This window comes from Oryza sativa, chromosome 11 (assembly GCF_034140825.1).
Source record: "Oryza sativa Japonica Group chromosome 11, ASM3414082v1".
Lineage (NCBI taxonomy): Eukaryota > Viridiplantae > Streptophyta > Magnoliopsida > Poales > Poaceae > Oryza > Oryza sativa.
Window position 1 is genome coordinate 22,577,099 of NC_089045.1, and position 14,673 is coordinate 22,591,771.

A 14,673-nucleotide genomic window follows, 5' to 3' on the forward strand; every position below is an offset into this window, starting at 1 on the left:
CTTCTCTCCGATTCGATTCACTCAAGTAACGAAGAAATTTGAGGATAGAAGTTTCGGGAGGAAGAAGAAGAGCAGAGCTAGAGGAAGAAGAAGATGAAGGAAGCAGAGGAGAGTTTGAAATATTGGGGAATAGTTTGTACAATTTCTTTCATGTCCCTAAACTCTCGACCCTGCCGATCTTATATAGCAATGAGCTAATAGATCTCTCTCACTGACCCGTGGCCCGGCAAACATCACCGGGTCCACTCACTCTGAGGGAATTTACTTGTGGGCCTCCTTGCCCGAGTGGATCGCCTGGTTTGGATGTCTTGAACTTCTGGATCGCATGGTGATGACGACGTCGTGACATGGACGCAGGATTTTAAGATGGCGTATTCACTCAACCATTACAAGTGTCATGTCCCTAGTGTTGTAGTGGGATAGAGTTAGGGCATTTGAGATTGTTGGAAGTGGTGTGAGCTAGGAGTAAAAAAAATGGATTTATTGAGAAAAAAGATTGGGAATGAAGTATTAGATCTATGTAAATATATACAAATGTGATATACCTATATATATTAATTTTATTACACAAATTTTTAGGTATCCCCAGGAATACCCAGGATCTTCATTGCGTCTGACACTGCTTCAATGAGCTCCACTTTTGCCTGATGTAAAAGAGAATATAGTATTGAAAGAAGAAAGAAAATAACACACAGAAAAGAACTAGTGCTGTTCCATGGCAGAGGTGGTGCTGGCTGGCTTACATTTGGCAGCATCGCCAACCTTCATGAAGCTCCTCACTGACCCTTCAATGTGCCTTGGCGTGGACATGAAGCGTGAGCTCCATGAACTAGAGACCACCATCATGCCGCAGTTTGAGCTGATGATTGAAGCAGCTGATAAGCTTAACCACAGATCCAAGCTGGACAAATGGCTCGGGGAACTCAAGGAAGCCTTGTACAACGCTGAGGATCTGCTCGACGAGCACGAGTACAATGTCCTCAAGTGCAAAGCGAAGCGTGGGAGTGATTCCTCTGTGGCGCATGTCTCCTCCATCAATAACACTTTGAAGAAGCCTCTGCATGCTGCATTTAGCAGGGTGTCCAATCTGCACCCAGAGAACAGAAAGCTACTTCGCCAGCTGAACGAACTGAAGGGCATCCTGGCGAAAGCCGGGGAGTTCTGTGAACTGCTTGGTTTACCAGGTGGCAATAGTGCAGAGGTCTCCAGCCTACCAAAAACTGCCGGTGTCGCTCCAGCTACATCACTTCCACCACCAAAAGTTTTTGGTCGGGACATGGACCGCAACCGTATAGTAGATTTTCTTATTAAGAAGAGTGCCTTTGAGGCTAGCTACATGGTTTTGGCCATTGTTGGACAAGGGGGCATGGGAAAATCCACCTTGGCACAGTATGTTTATAACGATGATAGGGTGAAAGAACATTTTGATGTAAGGATGTGGGTCTGCATCTCACGCAAACTTGATGTCCATCGGCATACACGGGAGATTATCAAGTCTGCAGAGAAGGGTGAGTGCCCACGTGTTGATAATCTTGACACTCTTCAGTGCAAACTAAGGGAAATCCTGCATGAAAAAGAGAAATTCCTCCTTGTGTTGGATGATGTTTGGTTTGATAAATCTAACAACCAGAGTGAATGGGACTTACTGCTCAATCCTCTGCTAGCTTCTCAGAAAGGGGGAAGCAAAGTTTTGGTAACTTCTCGGTCAAAGACACTTCCAGCTGCTCTTTTCTGTGAAGAGGTCATTGATTTGGAAAACATGAAAGATAATGATTTCTTGGCACTCTTCAAACACTATGCTTTCTCTGGAGCTGTCATCCGAGATCTGCAATTGCACGGGAAGCTAGAAGAGATTGCAGAGAGGATTTGTAAAAGGCTTGGAAAATCTCCTCTGGCTGCAAAAGTTGTGGGTTCCCAGTTGAAAGGGAAAATTGATAGCACTGCATGGAAGGATGCTCTAGCTATAAAGATTGACAACCTGAGAGCCAATGGAAGCTCTGTCATGGAGCTACCAAAAGTTACATCCATATCTGCAGAGGTGCTTTCTGTATTGCAGCTTATTTCCAAAAGGTTTCAAGTATAAAATTGATGAGTTGGTCCACCTTTGGGTGGCAGAGGGATTAGTTGATTCAGGCAACCTGAATAAGAGTATGGAAGACACTGGCCGGGATTACTTCAATGAGATGGTGTCTGTATCTTTCTTTCAACCCATATCTGAAATGCATGTCAGTAAACAGTACAGCATGCATGATCTTCTCCATGAGTTTGCAGAGTCACTTTCAAAAGAAGACTGCTTTAGATTAGAAGATGATAGTGAGAAAGTAATACCATGCACGATTCGTCATTTATCTGTTTGTATTGAGAGTGTGAAACTGCATAAGCAAAGTATCTGCAAGTTACATCATTTACGCACTGTTATCTGCACTGAACCACTAGTGGATGATGGAAACGATCTCTTCAATCAGGTATTGCAGAATCTGAAGAAGTTGCGTGCACTCCATTTGTCATTTTACAACACAAGCAAGTTGCCTGAATCTATTGGTCAGCTGAAGCACCTTCGGTATTTGAACATTATCAAAACATTGATTTCTGAATTGCCGAGATCATTGTGTACTCTTTACCACCTACAGTTACTTCAGTTAAACAACAAATTTGAGAGTTTGCCTGAGAAACTCTGCAATTTAAGTAAGTTGCGGCATCTTGAAGGGTACAATGATTTAATGTATAGTATGCGTGAAGAAGCAGTACCTCAAATTCCGAACATAGGCAAGTTAACTTCTCTACAACATATTGATGATTTTTGCGTGCAAAAGCAGAAGGGTTATGAGTTATGGCAACTGAGGGACATGAACGAGCTTGGCGGCAGTTTGAGTATCACAAATCTCGAGAATGTCACTGGAAAGGATGAAGCCTTGGAGTCAAAGCTACATGAAAAAAGTCATGTTAAAACATTGAAGCTTGTCTGGAGTTGCAATAACATGGATGCAGAAGATAGTTTTTATTTGGACATTCTAGAAGGTTTGATGCCACCGCCCAAAATTGAGGGCCTTACAATCAATGGTTACAGACCTGCCACATATCCAAGCTGGCTCCTTAAGGGTTCCTATTTTGAGAATTTGGAGTCTCTTGAGCTTGTTAATTGCAGTTCATTGGAAAGCCTACCACCCAATACGAAACTCCTAAGGCACTGTGATAAACTTACACTTAGAAATGTTCCAAACCTGAAGACGTTAACATGTCTTCCAGGAGGCCTTACATGCCTGTCGATCGAAGAATGCCCGCTGCTTATGTTTATTTCCAACGATGAGGTTGAACAGCATGTTCAGAGGGAGAACAACATGATGAGGGCAGACCACTTGGCATCACACCTTGCTTTGATCTGGGATGTGGATTTAGGATCAGATATAATGAATGCACTATCTGATGAACATTCATCATTGAAGCACTTGTCAACATGGATGGATGCTGACATAATGGAAAATCTTCAAACCATTGAAAGCGCTCTAGAAAGAGGAGATGAAAAAGAAAACATCATCCAGGCATGGGTATGTTGCCATGAGCACAGGATTAGACTCCTTTACAAAAGGAACGTCGGTCTGCCATTAGTTCCACCATCAGGACTTTGCCGACTTCATCTCTCTTCATGCAGTATTACGGATGGAGCTTTATCTAACTGCCTTGGTAGCCTCATTTCACTGAAAAGATTGTCGCTAATAAACATCATGACTTTGACCACACTTCCGTCAGATGGGGTCGTTCAACATTCGAGAAAGCTTGAATTCCTATTCATTAAATATTGCTGGTGTCTCAGATCATTAGGAGGCTTGCGAGCAGCTACATCTCTTTTCGAAGCCAGGTTTATCTCCTGCCCTTCTTTAGAGCTGGCACATGGAGCAGAATCTATGCCATCTTCCCTTCAGAAACTTAGTATATATAGCTGTGTGATCACAGCTGACCTCTTCTGTACTGACTTGCCAAACCTCGAACAACTTGGACTGTGTAGCTGCAGAAGCTCTTCATCCATGTCTGTTGGTCGTCTAACCTCCCTCAAATCATTCTCACTATATCATTCACCAGATTTATGTGTGCTGGAAGACTTGTCTTCTCTGCAACTTCATCACGTGCATTTGATAGATGTTCCAAAGCTTACTGGAGAGTGCATCTCACAGTTTCGTGTCCAATATTCACTCTATGTTAGCAGTTTTGTGATGCTCAACCACATGCTCTCCGCTGAAGGCTTCAAAGTTCCACCATTTCTCTCTCTTGAAAATTGCAAGGAGCCATCCATTGCATTTGAAGAATCTGCAGCACATTTTGCAATGGTCAGGTGCCTGAGGTTTCGTGACTGAAATGAGGTCCCTAGAAGGAAATATGAAGTGCCTCTCAAGTCTAAATAAACTCGATATACATTTTTGCCCAAACATTTCATCTTCCAGACCTGCCGTCCTCCCTCCAGCATTTATCCATCTGGGGCTGTGAACTCTTGAAGGAGAACTGCAGAGCACCTGACGGAGAAAGCTGGCCAAAGATTGCGCATATCCGCTGGAAGGATTACCGATGAATTGTGCTTCAGAATCACGACTAGAAAGAAACAGAAAGGTGAATGTTCCATAATTGCATTCTCCGAAGTATTTTCTACAAGATTTATTCCATTCACTTACGAGCTTTCAAACACGGCATTTACTTCAATATTTGCTTCCTTTTTTTTTGAACAGGCACACCAAGAATTGTCCCCCTCAAGTAGCCTCGTCTCCGCACTTCGCTGCCTGTTACAAGGTGCCTCAAGCTGATATGGCAGTTCAGCTCTCTCCTGTGGCCTGTGCTGTCTGCTCTGCTTGGTTCCCTGCTTTCACCAATTGCCGCATAAGTTGCACACCCGCCTTCGACCGGCCCATCACCTCCTCTCATCCGGTTTCCCTAAATGAAGGCTTAAATGGAGTCTTGTTTGGTTCTTCGGTCTAGGAAAAGACCATGAATTATGAGGCAAATCTCTGTTTCTCTTGATTCTTGAAGACTCAACTCTGTCTCGCATATATTGAAGTACTTGGAATTTATACTTCCCACAAATATACAGTATGCTACCAGTGTTTGTCTATGTAGTTTTCGTTAAGCTTGTATAGATATCAATGATTTGTGTAAGTCTCAGATGCTTTTTGAGCATGATACATAGTTTTCACCTCACATCAAATGTCTCCTTGAGCTGCATGGCACAATTTGATCAGTCACATTGTTTCTGTTGCATTCTATGGCGCTTGGACAGTTTAACCCTTATTAGTTCTCTCTTTATCATTTTTCATCCTTCTGTTCTTTAAGAGTAAATTTGACATAACCCCTAGGTATTATGACTTAAGTTGTACAAAACCACGGAGGTTTTTGACACATGCCACATAACCCTAGATATTATGGTTACAAAGTTTCACAAAACCATAGAATTGAGAAGATCTCTGGGAGAAGGAGAGATGTTAGAGTGGGAGGAGCTGCAAAACTTGCTTGGTGATATACAGTTAAATATAGAGAGAGATTATATGATTTGGAAGCTAACCAAGACAGGTGTGTACAAAGCCAAGTCCCTATATCAAGCAATAAGTTTTGGGGGAGTTAAAGATTGCATAATGCAGGATCTATGGAGATTCCCAATCCCCTTGAAAATTAAAATCTTTTTTTGGCTAATGCTGAGAGGGAAGATCCAAGTGGTTAGTCAGTTGGAAAAAATGAAATGGGCTGACAGTCGTTCATGTAAATTTTGTGGGGGTATGTAGAAGATGTTGATCATTTGATGTTCAATTGTGCTATTTCAAAATTTATGTGGTGTTGTTATAGAGATGCTTTTGGGTGGAATGGAATTCCTAGGTCAAGGGGAGAGCTGTTAGATAGACTGAAAATGCAGAGCTGTGAATCAAACCCTATTTTGCTATCCTTCTTTGCTGCAGACTCCTGGGCTATTTGGCTTATGAGAAACGATTGGATGTTTAGCAACAAATTAGTCTCTGATGCCTCTCATTTACCTTATAAGGCTGTGTCATGCCTTTTACAGTGGAGAAAACTGGCGCCAACAAAGGAGAGGAGTACCCTGGACGCTTCAAGTGATTTACTGCTTGCCAATATCCGAAGGATGGCAGGCTCAAATGTTAGCAGCATACCCCTCTAAAACTTGTTTGATATGTCAGCAGTGCCTTTTGTGTTCCTGGCTTGTTTAAGAGCTGTGCCAGCAGCGGTAATGCTATTTTGCTAGCTGGAATCCCAGCCTTTCTGTTTCTTTTTTAGCTGTTTTTCTGTCTGTAAGAACTATCATGGCTTTTTAATGAAAGCTGGGCACAAGCCTTTCCTCTAAAAATTTCAAAAAACTATACTATTGATCATTTTGATTTTGATCTATCACACTTTCAAGTTCTACAATCATATCTCAAATTTATGAATTCTTTATCCATCATATAAACATTACATCCATGTAGGTTAAGTTTTTGTTTAGAATTTTGATATAGGAGGACATCAATTTGTGTAAGAAGCCCTGTAAATCTCGGCTGTGTAAGAAGCGCTGTAAATCTCTCCTAAATCTTAATACAAAAATACGCGCTGCATATTCCCCCAAAAAAAGTACAATTTGATTAACGGCATGGTTTATTTGTGGAACTTCAAAACCATAATACCTGAGATTATATGGCACTTGTCAAAATTTTCGGGTTATGTGCAACTTGAACCACAATAGGTGGGGTTTTATGAAATTTACTCATTTTATTAAACATAGTATAAACGTTAAACATAGTATAAACGTAGGTGCTTACGATACGTGTACATTTACCTCTATGCCCTATGCCTATAAGAGCAGGCACAATAGCAGGCTATTAGCCAGCTGTAAACATATTTTAATGAGATAAACGATGAGAGAGAAAAGCAGCGGGCTACAGATCTGTAGCCAGCTGTAGCACGGACTCCAAGACATACTGTGTTTATGACAGGTGGGACCATATATTAATAGTATAGTAAACAACTATTATATGAATTGACTATTAAATTAGTTATAGATGAATTGGAGCTAGTAGTGGGCTGTACTATTAGACTTGCTCGCAGTAAGCACCTCCAAAAAAAACTTTATAGTGCACTCTATGACTCGAATTGTTTGGACCTTAATACACGTACACTCATCCCTATGCTCCATCCTTATCCCTATGCTCTATCCTTAGGCTGTGTTTAGATCCAAAGTTTGGATCCAAACTTTCAACTTTTTCCATCACATCAACCTGTCATACACACACAACTTTTCAGTCACATCATCTCCAATTTCAACCAAAATCCAAACTTTGGGCTGATCTAAACACAGCCTTATTCTCATGAACACATTCGAAAAATTTTTTGTTGCACTCTGTGGTGCTTGGATAGTTTGACCCTTATTAGTTTTCTAGGAATCCTAATTGGCGTACACGTGCCAGCGAGCCTTGTCCGTTGGAAATCGGAACGGATAATATTTACCGTTTTAGATAAGGGTGAGGTTAACCTTTAGAATATTTGATTATGAATCATTTTTAAAATATTTGTCTTTCAAATATGGTGACTACATGTATAGATTAGTCTTAAAAAATACTTTAATAAAATCATATATTTGTTAACACTTTTATACATATTATAATAAAAAATAATAGCTAAAGTAGTTTTTTTGGAGACCCTGCTTTTGTCCAAAACGACAAGTATTATCAACCCGTAGGAAGCATATGATTAACCTTTTTCTCTTTATTTTTCTAAAAAAAAATACTACCTCCGTTTCATATTATAAGACTTTCTAGCATTGTCCACATTCATATATATGTTAATGAATCTATACATATATGTGTGTCTCATTAACATCTATATGAATGCGGGCAATGCTAGAAAGTCTTATAATCTGAAATGGAGGTAGGAGGTAGTACATTACAGCTTACGGGAAATAAAGTCATTGAGCTAGTTTTCTACTCCCTCCGTCCCATAATATAGCAATCAGTACCGGACGAGATACTTAATAGTACAACGAATTCGGATATGCTTCCTGTCCAGATTCATTGTACTATAAAGTGTCACATTCAGTTCTAAGTTACTATATTATGGGACGGAGGGAGTATTACTTGTGCACAAGGGAGTATATAAATTTGTCCCATAAGGAAAAATGATGGACCTCGGAAGGATCGCAACCGGCGGCTGCCGCCTCGCCGGAGCGCGTGGCTACCAGACTCGCCCATGGGTGGCTAGAATGAATGTGTGTACATGGTTTGTTGATTTTGCTTCTTGCTGTTGTGAATTTCTGAGCGCCTCACAATCTATCTATGGAGATAATGTCTCTGCAAGATTGCAACCGAATTATAAATACACTGGTAACTGATGCTCTGAACTTCTGATGACAACAGACAAAACAATACGACAACGGCTTACAAAACCAACAACCAAAAATAGTCCATATAGTCTTATATATATGGTGACAAACTGCCAATAGAGAATACAGTATGTTATATAACACAGTTAACAACCAAACAGTACACACTATGTTTCTGATGATACTCTGTAAACGATCTCTCAGGTGAAAGACTGAAAGGGAACAATCAGTTGTGGCCCATCAGTTGGCTTCATCTTCGGTTTCAGCGATGCCAACAGCCTTCTATAGCTTCTGCTTCAGTTAGCATCTCGCTGCTCCCATGGCTGAGCTCTCCTTCATTCTCCTGATCATCTTAAGGCGTTCAGCCACTTCCTTCATCGTCGGCCTTCCGTCGATTTCCAAGCTGACGCACTCCATTGCCAGCCTCCCAATCTCTTCAAGGACAGCGATATCTTCTTCAGCCATGATCCCTTCATCAAACATTGCCTTCCCACTCTTGGCTGTCTCGTAAGCTCTGATGAATTCAGGGATGAGTCGACGATTGTTGTCATGACAATGATATACAGGTTTCTTCCTGCTGATGAGTTCAAAGAGAACGACACCGAAGCTGTACACATCGTTTTTTACCGTGAAATGCCCAGACTGAATATGAATCGGGTCCATGTAGTGTATATGCGTGAATTCCATAGACGCGACCTGATCATTGTTGTTTTCAGCAATCCTCCTTGATGAAGTAAAACCTGCAACCTTTGGCATTAAGTTACTGTCAAGAAGTATATTGCTTGGCTTGATATTACCATGTCGGATGACACAAAATGCTGAGGAGTGAAGGAATTCTAATGCTTCTGCAGTTTTTACTGCAATCTTCAGACGTAACTCTAGTGGGAAATCTTCTTTAGAGTACAGAATGTCATTGAGGCTCCCTTTAGCAGCATACTCATATATGAGAATAGGAAGATGATCAGCATCGGAACAATGACCCAAAAGTTTGATGATGTACCTGTGGGCGATTTTAGACATGATGGTTATGCTAGTGCTAATACTGTTTCTTAGATCCTCATCATAAGAAAACACAGAATAAGTTTTCACTGCCACCAACGTATTGTCATCTAGTATTCCTTTATAGACATTACAAAATGTACTTTTACCAAGAAGATGAGAGGAGTTATTTGTGATCACACTGATATCTTTCTTTGTGAAAATTCTAACATCATTACTCCTGAAAATACCAAAATTGTGCTTCTGAGGATTTGAAATTATACTAGAGCTGAAAATGCCGGCGCTTTGCATACCTTTCTTCAATGCATCATGTACTTTATCCAAAGTGGATTCCCAAGCTGGTTTTTCATGTCCACCATTCCGGACTTGAAAAATCCAAGTCCGAAGGTGTTCAGCCACATCATTCATTTGAGGACGTTTTTTAATATTGTCGACTATCATGCACTTAGTTGCCAATTTTGCAATTTCTTCAAGAATATTCATATTGCATTCTTCTGCTATTTCTATATCCAACAGTTCCCTCAGTCCTTTTCCCTTTGCACAAGCTTGACGGAAAGCTTCGCAACTTATGCCCCCTTCTTTCATGCTTTTTCGAGCTATAAGTTCTAACAGAACAGCTCCAAAGCTATAGACATCACTCTTCGAGGTAACACGGCCTTCTCTATAATATATAGGATCCATGTAAGCTATACTTCCTTTAACATTAGAAGTCCATCGGGTGATGCCTCCTGAGAGAGACTTTGAGATTCCAAAATCTGAAACTTTTGCTGTAAGATTGGCATCAAGAAGAATGTTTGCAGGCTTAATATCGCCATGACATATAAGGCTGCTACTTGATAAATGCATCGAATGCATGTAGCTCAATGCTTTTGCACATCCCATTGCAATGCCCAAGCGTGTACTCAAAGGGATGAAAATATCACTGTTGTGAAGTGCATCTTCAAGATTCCCATTTGAGATAAACTCAGTTACCATCATCAGTCTATTTTTTCCTATACAGCAGCCTATAAGTTTCACTATATTCTTATGGCTCATTTGAGCATGGATTCTTATCTCTTCCATGAACTCTTCTCTTAAATCTCCACGGATATATCTCTTCACGGCAACTACGTCATCTTCATCATCAAGAACCCCTCTAAATACTTCTCCAAATCCACCCTTTCCAATTAGAGTGCTATAGTTGCTAGTGATTTTCTCAATGTCATGTTCTGTGAAACTCCTAATATTACTATAGTTATCAATTATCCACTTTGCCTTGTCATCCCTTTGGCTGACATGTATGTTCTTCTCTTGTAGAAGTTCCATTGTTTGCCAACAATAAAAATCTCACTGTTATCTTAAAAAAAAACTACTATTTGAAGATGTTGATGAACTGACTCTGCAAAAGACCCAGTGAAAATTTATTAAAGAGTAATAAATATCCTCTGCGAGGCACTATATAGCTTGTTTTTACGAGAAAAAGGACAATATACCACTCCATTAGTTGGATTTCGATAAAATGCCATCCACTACGATGCAAAGGATAAAATATCACTCAATAGGTTATCTTGAGGATATATTGCCACATTGAGAAGGTTTAAGACCAAAATACCCATGTTGTGGAGAAAGAGAAAGGGAGAGGGAAGCCGGACGTTGGCCATGGTCGCCGGCGGTGAGTACGCATGGGGCGGGCGGTGGAGAGAGAGGAAGAGAGAAGGCAGCCGGACGGCGGTAGTGGTCGCTGGTGGCGAGTACGCGGGGAGAGGGGGAGGGACGGTGGAGAGAGAGAGAGGAAAGGAGAGGGGAGCTGGACGGTGGCCGTAGTTGCAGGCGGTGAGTGCGCGGGGAGGTGGGGGAGGGGCGGTGGAGAGAGAGGGGAAGGGAGAGGGGAGCCTTACGGCGGCTGTGGTCGCCAGCGGTGGTCGCGGGGGCGAGGCGGGCGGGCGACCGGGACGACGATGGACGATGGGGAAGATGGACAGACACGCCCGCCGCTTGCCGCTTGCTGGCGTCGAGCGCGCGCATGCGCGTGTCCTCCCCTCGTCGCCGCTCGCCGGAGCGGTCCTCCCCTCGCCGCGCACTCGTCGTCGGTGACCACAGCCGTCGTCCGGCTCCCCTCTTCCTTCCTCTCTCTCCATAGCAGGGGTATTTTAGTCTTAAGCCTTCTCAAAGTGGCAAAATATACTCAAGATAACCTATTGAGTCTATTGAGTGGTATTTTATCCTTTGCATCGTAGTGGATGATATTTTATCGAAACCCAACTAATAGAGTGGCATATTGTCTTTTTTTTCAGTTTTTACCCATTTCTTTCTGCAAAGATAACTTAATTTACTGTACACTTATATTAATCGCAATTTCTTGTTTCATTTGAAAACAACATTATTGAAAACATTATATTGATAACTCCTTCAATCTGTACTTTTAACAATTTAGAGTGGTGTAATATGGAGTTTTCTCCTAATTAATTAAATGCATAGTTCAGCACTTTCTCAGCACTCAACAAACACCATAACTATATTATTGAAACAAGATGAAAAGGAGTACACTCTTGGTGCATGAAAATTTATCACATTAATTAGAGCAAAAAAAAATCACACTGTTGGTTTGTGATTTGTGTACAGAATTTAATTACGGTTACAGAATAAAGCATAGTTTGAGTCCACATCAAATACGATCAATGAATTAATGAAACTCAAATTGAAAATGCTAGAAACAAAAGTTGGCGTAAAAATACTAGAGCAGAACAACAGAAATTCTGAAATTAAAAGTTGGTACCGTGCGAAGAGCTCTACAAGATTTTATTTTATTTTTTAGCTGTCACCATGATAGCGTTGGGAGATGGGAAGACAATGAGCTCTTGGCTTCTTGATTACCTAGTGCCAAATAAAACAGATTGCTCAGGTAATTTGTGGCCTCCAAGAGGAAGAACAGGACACTGTGTGACGCACTCACTAAAGACAACTGGATTCGGGATATAAGGCCGAGCCACATCACTATGCACGAGCACCTCAATGAATTTGTAAACCTCTGGGGTATGATTCAGCGGGTTCACCTCCTTGAATTGCAGCGTGACACAATCACATGGAAGCTAACCCCAATTGGGGAATACACTGCTCAGTCAGCATACAGATTGCAGTTCACAGGCACAACGGCAATTAATATGGGAGGCTCTCCAAGAATATGGGAGGTGGTCCAGCAATGGGCATGCAGAGACCTTCGCATACAAGACTGGGAAGTTGCCACTCAATGATAGAATGGTGGCAAAGAGCATTTTCAACACCACATGCCCCAAAGAAGCCCCTAAAATCGTTAATCATCCTTGTTGCCTGAGAGCTATGGTATGAGCGTAACGCGAGAATCTTCTGTCATACTGCCACAACCCCAATCACCACTATAGCAAGGATAAAAGAAGATGCAAGAGCTTGGGTGAAAGGCAAGGGCAGTGAAGCTCCGAGAGATACCCTCTTTAATTGGGAGATATCATCACCTAGGGAGCCCGCTTCTGCGGACATGGACAATTGGACATCTCCATGCCCTATACATATTTTGTTTTCGATCTTGTAGAACTCCTGAGGACCGCGCATAGCGTGGGTGGCAGGAGCCAGTGGCTCGCTTCGTGCCGACCAGCATTCAAGTCCCAGACTCGACGCTCGTCCCTTACCCGGGGTTTTTTTCCCCTCTTTACCCGGGACTGACTTCGATTGGTCCCGGCTAGGTAACAGGGTACACACACGCGTGCGTGTTTAGTGGGACTGCATGTTTCCCGTACACTGAGGCCTAATGCCTCCAATCTCATCCTAGCGTGTGCTAGGGACGCGCACGCGTGTGTGTGCGTGTGTTGTGGTGTGAGTGTGGTGTGTGTAAGTAGGGATGAAACTGATTCGGATAGTTTCCGTCTGTCCGGACCATTTTTCGGATTCGGATAGTTTCGGTCGGAATTATCTGGAAATTCTTGGATTCGGAAACGAATTCGGATATTTTTTCTCGGAAACGAAAACGAATATAGTAAGGGTACTATTCGTTGGAATCGGAAAATGGTCGGAAACTATCCGGAATTTTTTCGGATATCCGCAGACATTGAGCAAATTTTAGAAAAAATACGTATATATACATAACTTTTTCATACGGAATCAGATGAAGACAAACTTTATATCAACATTGTAGAGCTCGATGAGATCTACAACTTTATTATTGACTATTTTATTATTTGAGGTCATTTAAGGGTCTAAATATTTATTATAATATACCATATTAATTTTACAAAATCTCAGATCTACAATTCAAACGATATCTGAAGGAGATGTGTTTCATATCAAAATTGTAGAGCTCAACGTGATCTACCACTTTGTAGTTTATAACATTTGTATTTGAAGTCATTTAAAGTATAATACAAACATTACAAATTTCGAAGATGTGAAGTAAAATAAATAACATCTCCAATTATACAATGATAAGTAAGTTATACATCTAGTAAAAGGTCTTGGGAATAGAAAATGATAATCATATTTGCATATGGATCTCTTAGAGGAACAACCATGAAAATCGATTTTCACATACAGTTGTGGGACCGTCTACAAAATTGACGATATAAATGTTGGAGATGTTGAACTAAAATAATAAGCAATATCTCTTCCTTGATTAAGAAACTCAATTTGAGAGGTTTTTTATATACCGGTAAATATTCGCTACCGTATTCGTTCCGTCTCGTATTCGCTCCGTATCTGTATTCGATAATATTCGATTTCATTTCCGTATCCGAGTTTTCGATTCCGATTCCGATTCTGAAAAAAAAAATATGAAAACGAATATGATAAAGCTAGTTTCCGTCCGTTTCCGATCCGTTTTCATCTCTATGTGTAAGTGTACGTCCTGAGTTGTTGCCTTGTAAAAAAAAAGATCTTGTAAAACTTCTGCTCTAATAATGTAAGAAGGCAAAGCTTTTGCTCCTTCTTCAAAAGAAAAAAAGAAATGCGTGCATATTACTATCATTAATTGCAAGCATGTCTGATGTCTCATAAGCACTACCGCAAGTGAGGAGAAATAATTAAGCGATGAGCCGATGATTGAATGATGGAATCGAACAGATACTATGGTCTTCTACATACCTGTGGCCTAGCTAGCTAGGCAATAATGGGATCGATGTCACCGGCGAAAGTTGCTGCGCCGACGACGTATGGCCACCACCCACCAGATCCTATCAATATAGAGCTCGCTCCCCGATCTAATATATATGTCGCGTTTCCTAAGTCTTCCCTACAATTTGCTAGTTTGATACTCCAGAAATGCAGAAATCGTCTCATCCACCTAAATCTACTCGGAGTTTGGTTGGTCAGCTAATGGGATAATATATACTCCC

General features: G+C 41.2%; 2 protein-coding genes across 4 annotated transcripts; one reads left to right on the top strand and one right to left on the bottom strand.

Annotated features, from left to right (window-relative positions):
- The first annotated feature begins 586 nt into the window (after nucleotides 1-586).
- On the top strand, nucleotides 587-4,863 carry LOC9269799 (putative disease resistance RPP13-like protein 1). The gene is given in 5 exon segments (XM_066305740.1): nucleotides 587-1,980; nucleotides 1,982-4,339; nucleotides 4,341-4,427; nucleotides 4,429-4,599; nucleotides 4,716-4,863. Coding segments are annotated over 4 exon segments (3,843 nt in total). The 5' UTR covers nucleotides 587-715; the 3' UTR covers nucleotides 4,562-4,599; nucleotides 4,716-4,863.
- Nucleotides 4,864-8,398: 3,535 nt separating this feature from the next.
- Nucleotides 8,399-11,445, bottom strand: LOC4350717 (calcium/calmodulin-regulated receptor-like kinase 2). 3 transcript variants are annotated; one of them, XM_066305729.1, is made up of 3 exons: nucleotides 10,929-11,445; nucleotides 10,810-10,845; nucleotides 8,399-10,715 (listed from the first exon to the last, which is right to left on the bottom strand). In XM_066305729.1, exon 3 carries the CDS (start codon nucleotides 10,640-10,642, stop codon nucleotides 8,639-8,641), a length of 2,004 nt encoding a protein of 667 aa, XP_066161826.1. In that variant the 5' UTR covers nucleotides 10,643-10,715; nucleotides 10,810-10,845; nucleotides 10,929-11,445; the 3' UTR covers nucleotides 8,399-8,638. The 3 variants fall into 3 exon arrangements, with proteins under 3 accessions (XP_066161826.1, XP_066161827.1, XP_015615118.1); XM_066305730.1 differs by having other exon boundaries at nucleotides 8,399-8,852; nucleotides 8,966-10,715; nucleotides 10,810-11,445; XM_015759632.3 differs by lacking the exon at nucleotides 10,810-10,845 and having other exon boundaries at nucleotides 11,215-11,445.
- Between the last annotated feature and the right edge of the window lie 3,228 nt (nucleotides 11,446-14,673).